The sequence below is a fragment of the Mya arenaria genome, chromosome 17 (assembly GCF_026914265.1).
Source record: "Mya arenaria isolate MELC-2E11 chromosome 17, ASM2691426v1".
Taxonomy (NCBI): Eukaryota; Metazoa; Mollusca; class Bivalvia; order Myida; family Myidae; genus Mya; species Mya arenaria.
This window is the reverse complement of record NC_069138.1, coordinates 25,705,769-25,714,470: the sequence shown is the minus strand read 5'-3', so window position 1 is coordinate 25,714,470 and position 8,702 is coordinate 25,705,769. Positions and strand designations below refer to the sequence as shown.

Here is an 8,702-nt window from a genome sequence, read left to right as displayed (position 1 = left end):
TTTTAAAGATGCCCTACATTATAATAGTGTATATAGTCAATGCTTTGTAGTACGTTTCATTTTAATGACCGTTACCAATCCTAATTTAGTAACCCTTTCTAAGTCCACCTTTATGGCTCGAATAATCATGGTTACAAGATGGGGACGATACAATAACGAGTAACAGTCAAACGTTAAAGACACTATAGATTGAGAAAAAGTTGCAAAAGAGATAGGAAATGCTTCATTTTGATTCCGCACAAAAATAATATATTGTTCAAATTGAATACCCGCATTTTACTTGTTACTTACCATACAGATGTGTATATCGAATTTCACCTTCACGCCATAATCGAGGTGAGCGAGACCACCGAAACGCCTAAAACCACAGGCAACCTGAATGTGACATGGAACGACGCCTTCCTACAGTGGGACCCGAATGACTATGGAGGCATCTTTCGCTACCATTGGCCACAGGTGAACTTAATTCAATGGATATAGTTAAGTAGTAGTAGTAGTAGTAGTAGTAGTAGTAGTAGTAGTAGTAGTAGTAGTAGTAATAGTAGTAGTAGTAGTAATAGTAGTAGTAGTAGTAGTAGTAGTAGTAGTAGTAGTAGTAGTAGTAGTAGTAGTAGTAGTAGTAGTAGTAGTAGTAGTAGTAGTAGTAGTAGTAGTAGTAGTAGTAGTAGTAGTAGAAGTAGTAGTAATAGTAGTAGTAGAAGTAGTAGTAGCAGCAGCAGCAGCAGCAGCAGCAGCAGCAGCAGAAGTGGTAGTAACAGCAAACAAACAAAAACAAAATGCAATTGGTAAATCATAAAACATCTGCATCGCACTTATACATTCATATACAAGAACTTATGATGTTTTGAAAATAATTATTCTCTATACAAATCATGTTATCTAATTGCCTTATTGTCTTATCAGATCTCTGATCTAAATATCCTGCTGTGCAGTTTTGGAGGTTTTATTTTAGAAAGTCCTTCTTAATAACCACGAGGGCCATAAACAACTGGAGATAAACATGCAGGACATTCCATAAGCTGGGCCTTTAAGGAAGTTAATAGTTTGGGTGGGTAATGGTTAGGTTTACATACGTCAGTTCTTAGGGTTAGGCCTAATAAAGTTGCGGACATATTGTGGAGTCACCCACATTATTATGTTCTTTATTGTATAAAACTATATTTGTTTTTAATTTTAACTTCTTAGTTGTATACATCATAGCTGTCATACTCACGCTTGTATAACGTTGTCTGTAAATCTCTTGTCGACTTAAAATAAATAATTTATTAACTTTTTCTCTCTCCAGAAAGAGGTTTGGAAACCAGACATTGCGCTGAAAAACTCGTATCTGGATTACAAGTTGCTTGGAGTAAACGAGCTTAACATTGTGAACTTTTATGACGGTTCCATGGTTTGGAGACCATTTTAGGTAATACGGAGTTAACATATTAGCCCAAGTTTCCTTGGCTCCCTTTTGCTTACAATGTAAATAAGGGGTCGAATGTAAGACATTTCTATAAAACACTCAAACTTTAGGCAAGCTTGTGTTTGCAAATATTTGAAAGAAAAAAAAAGAATGTTGGATAAATATTGAACGCTCAATAAACGTTTTGGTTAACTTTGACCAAACCAAAACAATAACCAATTAATTTAAATTGGCTTATGCAGGCACATACTCTCGTGATATTATTCAACTATAAATTACACCAATTCGAAAGTGCCTACTCATTGTTGCATGCCTTATTTTTAATTACCACATGACAGTGATTCAAAGCATGGCTATACTACCTAGAATCATTGGCTACTCTCAATCTTTATAGGTTTTGGAGCTACTATACTGTTTGTGTTATCAAAAGCATGCTGAATTTACTTGATCTACTTTTTTGTTTACACTTTCACCTCACTGTTTGTACTCGTACACCGGATATGGTCATTTTAAACAAATACAGAGTGGTAGAGTTCAACCATTTTTTTATTATTATTAGAAGCGTAACTTTTTTTCAAATGTTGCTTAATGTTTAGTACATAGGTGGATCTTTATCCCTATATATGATGTTTGGGGTCATGGATGGCTACAAATCAGTGTTTTTCTTGCGTGCAAATTGATCAGATGAGTATAAAATATATAGGAAATTCATTTCGTTGTTTCTGATGCTATAGTATACAACTGTGCGTATTTTTTATACGTAATATGTACAGATTCTGAGGTTCTGTATTTCAAACCCTTAATGACAGTGAATATAATACAATATGTTGGCAGGTTTTCCAGACAACGTGTTCCATGGACATAACTTACTTCCCATACGACCAACAGACTTGCAATTTGCATTTCCAGACATGGAGTTACTCTAGAGACCAGGTACACCAACAAGCCAAACAGTCATATCTGTTTAGTATATGCACTTAATTTTAGACAAACGAGAATTGAGTATAATTAAGTTTTCGTCAGTTTATTTTACATACAATGATTTCTCGCTTACTTTGTAGATCGCAGCTTGTGTGCTCCCATACTTTGTTGAACAATTGCTTTCAACTTTACTTGACATTGCACGCTTTTAATTCGATATCAACTCGACTCTTTTTGGAATTTGTAATCATCATAAATAAGACCTATTTAAAATACCCATTATATATTTTTCTACTATAACAAACGGTTAGATAAATAACGCTCTGCAGAAAAAGGTGAATACAAAGTCAGTGCGCAACCTCAAATATCACTGCCGCCCACGGTCTACCATTTTTAAGTTGGAAGCAGTGACAGGTGCGTTCTACACAAATGTTCAGCGAGAGCGCGTTATTATGTTTTGGCAATATTTGAATTATGCTGCTTTTTCTTTGGAATACATATAGTTGGACACACTAAGTGTCCTTTTCGCCCACTATTGTTATTGTATGCACTGAGTTTCGGACGAAAGAAAAATGAGTTTTTATTTATGTTTAGCAATTCTCCCTTCACATTTAGATATATTAGTTAGGGTCCCGTTTCGATAAGATATTATAGTCGTAAACATAACGCTCCTTAAAAGTGCAAGAAGTCACCCGTAAGTTTTCATACAAACTGATTCTTGCGATATTTTTATTAAAACGCAGTGTATGCCAAAAACGGGTTTACGCATGGAAGTTGACGATCTTAAGTCTTACTATCTTTATTGAACGGGACCCAGAAACGGGATACAGATCATGCAAGCGACGATTCGGCCAATCATGGACCGATCGTCACGTCGAACGACGTCATAATAACTGTTGCTTTATTCCTGGATTATAATTGTATTTCACGAAAACTAGTTTACACCGTTTCTGTTATGCGATGGCACAAGTATGTTTTCCTTGGGTTGCACGAGAAAATCAAAAATCAAAATGCATGTAACATTATTCCCGTCTTATTGAAAATTATCCCATTCATATTCGAGATTTTATGTTAATGAAACCTATTCGAATAGAAACTAATTAAAACATATCTATGAGAAATCCCTGGGGATTTTGAAAGAGTTTCGGGGAGGCTCGGACAAATAGTAATATACAAACACTCATTGGCACGCAAATTAAAGGATACCATTGACGAAATTAAAGAATAGTATTAATTATTAGCATGCGCTCATTACGAAATTAAGTGTGGCAAATTTCAAACGCGTTACTAACGGATTTCAACGATTCAGTGTTGCGTAACTGGTTGTTTGACATTTTCGCGTGATGTTATTAATGTATTGTTTAATGGTCAAAATATCCACAAATTTCGTATAAATCTTCGGTTTTCTTTTTTTCTTGACTTAACCGGCGTGGGTTCGCACCTCACTAAAACCAAAAGATTATTTATACTTTCAGGTGAATATCTTGAGCGATGTGGATAGTATCGTGTGTTCCGATTTCCAGGAGAACTCCAACTGGGATGTTGTTAACACAAGTTTGAGCATCGGGGTCGACACATACGAAGCCACAATAAGCTTTACGCTAACAATAAAACGTAAACCACAGTACTTTATTCTGACGGTTATTTTACCTATAACCATGCTGGCCTTCTTGAATATTTGCGTGTTCATGCTGCCGTGTGAGAGTGGAGAAAAAGCCAGCTACGCGATGACGGTGTTCCTCGCGTTCGCTGTATTTTTGACGATCGTGTCCTCCACTCTGCCGCAAAATTCCGACTCCATCGCGATAATTTCAAAGTTTCTTATAATTCAGACAGTCACGAGTACTTTGATAACGTGGGCTGCCCTTTTCATGGCGCGTCTGAATACCTATGGGGAGGAGATGAAGATTCCTGGGTGGTTTGCTTCAGTCATGCGAGTTATGAAGTATCTTACGTGTCGGCGAAAACGGCATCAAATTGCGCCAATCGAATGCGCTAACGAAGAGGTGGAAAGTGAAGTTGATGAGAAAGTTCCACATAAAAGTGATCAGAAAACCGTTGAACCAGAGTTCACATGGAAAGAAGTTGTTCACATTATAGATGATTTTTGTTTTAAGTTTTTTTCAATTTTTATGTTTTTATCGGCCGTTATCTGTTTTCCAGTGGCGTCTACAAGTAGCTAAACCACAACAACCCAATGCGCAAGTGGTTTTTATATCTAATTCGAAAGTAATATAATTGTTAGCCAGTTTCGGCAAAGTGAATAAGAGTATGCAAGTTTACCTTTTAAATTTGTTTTAAACACTCAATAAATAGTTAATTTAAATTCTTGACCGTACGATAGTTATTCGATCGCTCACTGATAAGATGGCACAATTTCGAGTTAAGTGGGTTATTCACCCGATGTCAACCAAGATGTTATGGGGTTTTTTATAGAAAATAATTCTCACCCAAAAAAATCCTTACAGTCTGCAAACTACACCACAATGTGACGAAGACTGTTGAAATCTTATGCTGAAAGAATACTGTATTTAATTAAGTAATGGAAAAAGAGGTATTTGTTATATGTTTGTATGTCGATACATAAACCAGTATTGTTGTATCGTCAACTTCTTATCACTTCTGTTTGTCTGAGAGTACACTACTTTGTTGTTGAATGGTGTACCAGGTGGATTAAAGCAATTGAGAATAGAAGAACACACAATATAGCTACACTCGCTTACAGCTGCAAAGAATAGCTTTCACTGTATGTTACATACTTATTGTTGAAAAGGTTTCCTAACAAGGGATAATATCTATTCAAAATTGTTTCAAATTTATATACATATACAAGTATCATAAAATTATGTCAAACACATACAACTACTTGTTTGTTTTGTGTGATGAATTTGTTAAGGTGTTACGATTTGGGACTTTCATTAATATTCTTACACAGTGGTAGGTGCTGATATTGTCAGGACGGTGGCCGGGCTTGGACATCAGTTATTGGTAGGGATTGACCCAACATTAGGAGCAACCATGTCTTTGTACGTTACTGTTTCTGATAAAAGCAGATCAATCTATTAGTAATAAAATTAAATGATAAATTAATTACCTCCTCCTGGCAATACTTTCAAAAGATATTTTCTAGCGATCGAAATTAATTATAACATTTTTACAAACTACACATCACTGTAAAATGCTGCAATTTCTATGTACATATAATGCTACTTACTATTTTGCTGTTTATCCATACTTTATACTCTTGAAAGTACTAACCATTTTACAGTGATATATCAACTAGAGGAAGCGTGCTCGTGTGGCTTGCCCGTACAGCCTGGAAAACTAGTTGATGTTATCACTGCATACAGTGCTCTAATCCATTTTTACTCTTTGTTATTTTATGCATGAATTTATTAAGAAATGGCTTTTGTAAATAATTGTTCAAATATTGTACCCCTTTAAAACCTTAATGCTTTTATTTCCGGATCACCAGCTCTGTGTTATGTTTTGATATGTTATGTATATTTTAATAGCTCATTGAAGTAAGGTTTCTTGTTAGCATATACTCGAATTTAAATAAAGATTCTTGTATCTTGTATTTCGTATCTTGCTCTAGCTATACACATGCATCAACTGTTGTACAATGAATAGTTTGCAGTATGCATTTTAATAAAATAAAAGTGCGATTTGATGAATGAAAATATGAAAACACTATCTATATAACTACCATATTTTTGAGTATTTGTTTTAAACCCAAATTTATCATATCGTTGCACATCCAATATTGGGTATTTAAAATGAGTATTTTACGTATATTGGAACGTGGTAGAAGCTTCAGCGGAAATAAATGAGTGTCATTGTCATCATTAGCATGGCTTGCATTATGATTTGCTCCCAAAATATAAGAATGGCGACTTTAATTTAATATCCTGTACCACGACATGGCAACCATTGGAATAGGCTAAAACATTATTAAGTTGTAAATAATGCAACGGAAAAAGCAGAAACAATGCCGACACCAAATAATAATAGATTGTTTAAACATTAAGTGTGACAGTGGTAGAAAACCAATCAGACAACCAACAAGAGACACGCAATACAAAACCTACATATCAATAATAAATTAAGAATGATGTGGTTTTCGCTCTGTTTTGAAGGGGAGGTATCCTCGCCCCGAACCCTTACCCCGCCCCACACCCCAACGGCTATCGTTTCGGAATATTCAGTGGACATGGGGCTCAGTTCTCGTCATCCTTTTAGGATCATGTCTTCAGAGAAGTCTATCAGTACCGAACATGCTATCTGAGAAAAAAAGGAGATAGTTTAGCGCCAAAATTCGATGAAATGTCTAAAAGTATGCTTTACAGCATTGTATTATATTACAGGTTACTTAATAGAGTCACACGAATTTGTTGTATTTTTCCTGAAATTTCGTTATCGAAGAGTTTATTTTTTTATAATATGAGTGTTTTAGATGCATTTACGGGAACAAATATTTTTGGTGCCAAAACATGAGCGAATCACCTTTTTTCAAAAGAGCCAGTGTAATCAAAACTGACCCAAAGTTATTTTAATAATAATTTTACTATTTCGAGATTATTTTTGTCATAAAACATATTTCCAATAAACTGCCCATTTTTCGAAACACAATATAACCTTATCTTTCTCTTTTTTTCACTTCAAATCCCCATTAATACTCCTGTAAATCATTTATTTAAACTCGTTTGTACATTATTAACAGGTTCCCTGAAATATAAAGTGTATTCATGTTTTACTTATAATATTTCAACGTTTTATAAATCATTCACTGATTTTATTCTTGAGTGTGTAAACGCAGGTCGTCTTTAGTTAATTCCACGCTTGTTTGTGACCCAATAACAGTAATATTTTCTGGAATAAATATTATAAATCAAAATGAAGTTATAATTTCCTTTTAATGTACATAGAGTTTTAGAGTTTATTTCAAATACATTAGGTAATATGCCCATGCGAACACAAGCATTAGAACATATATATGTGATATTTGATAGTCAATGGTCACCCAGATATCAAGTTTTATAAGAACAAATTCTAACAATGTGCCTCTCCGATACCTTTTAGGGGAGATCACTGCGTATGCAATTGCGTGTATATCGAAGTAAAAATAGTGTAATATAACCGTTTCAGTGCATATTTATCACCCTTAGTTGAAATTTGACTACTGTTTATTGTACAAAAATGTGATGTGATGTGCTTTTAAGGAGGGCTTTTTTATTTTACGATTATCAAATGACAACCGTGTTTGCCTATGAGGAGTTGAATTGATTTTGATTAAGTTTAGGGAATACAGTAGCGACTAGCTTTACACTGAGCATGAAAAAGAACTTCAACCAAGGCGACTCATCGAAAAAGAGCTAGGGTATCGCAAACGGGTCCTACTAAACACTACAAAGTCAGGCAAAGTTTAGCAAAGTCAAGCAAAGTCTAGCAAAGTTAAGCAAAGTCTATCAAAGTCAGTTTTATTTTTAATTTATTTAGAATATTTATAATTTATGTTGGACAAATGTAGAATTTATTGCAAATATAGTGTAAAATATGTAAAATTACATTACTGCAAGGTAGCAAAGTCCAGCAAATTAAAGTAATTTCGGACCAATTACCCCTTGTCCACTAATTTAACACTTTCATTCCAAATTTTGAAGGATCACATTAATTTTGTTTAACTATTATTCAATAATGTTTTTAATAAAGTTATTTTTGATCTTATTATTGCAAATGCATATGTTCTATTTTTATGGTCTTGCAAAGTCAATCACAGAGTAGCAAAGTCAGGCAACGTGTAGCAAAGTCACGCAAAGTCAGAGTTTTTTTTTTCATTTTAGTTTAAATACATATTATCTATATTGAACAAATTTAGATTGAATAGAACGTAATTTAAAATATGTGAAATTACAGTTATGCAAGGTAGCAAAACCCAGGAAACTAAGGTACTCCGACCAATTACCCCAAGTTCATCATTTTTTTTACGCTATTGCTGTTTTAGAAAAGATAAATTACAATAATTTTGATGTACTAATGTATTAATATTCAATTATGATGTATTATTTTAGATCTTATACAAGCAAATTAACATTTTATTTTTTGTTGTGAAAACATGATTATCTCTAGTTTTCAACGTCTAGCAAAGTCAATCAAAGTATAGCAAAATCAAATAATATTTTGTTTATTTTAACTGTCTTAAGTAAATGTATTGTAAAATATATGTGTAATTACTATAAGGATTAGTAGCAAAGTACAAAATATGAAGAATACAACCTTGCAAGCCAAGCAAGGTCAAATAATATTACAAAGTGTAGCAAAGTCAACCAAAATTAGTTTTTGTTATCGCTGTCCATTTAAACAATGAACTTCACAG

The 8,702-nt window shown here is 33.9% G+C and overlaps 1 protein-coding gene across 1 annotated transcript; it reads left to right on the top strand.

Annotated features, from left to right (window-relative positions):
* The first annotated feature begins 307 nt into the window (after positions 1-307).
* On the top strand, positions 308-5,821 carry LOC128223058 (neuronal acetylcholine receptor subunit alpha-9-like). Its single transcript, XM_052932295.1, has 4 exons — positions 308-456; positions 1,286-1,408; positions 2,240-2,338; positions 3,802-5,821. The coding sequence occupies exons 3-4, from the start codon at positions 2,261-2,263 to the stop codon at positions 4,507-4,509; spliced, it is 786 nt and encodes a 261-aa protein (XP_052788255.1). The 5' UTR covers positions 308-456; positions 1,286-1,408; positions 2,240-2,260; the 3' UTR covers positions 4,510-5,821.
* Positions 5,822-8,702: the final 2,881 nt, after the last annotated feature.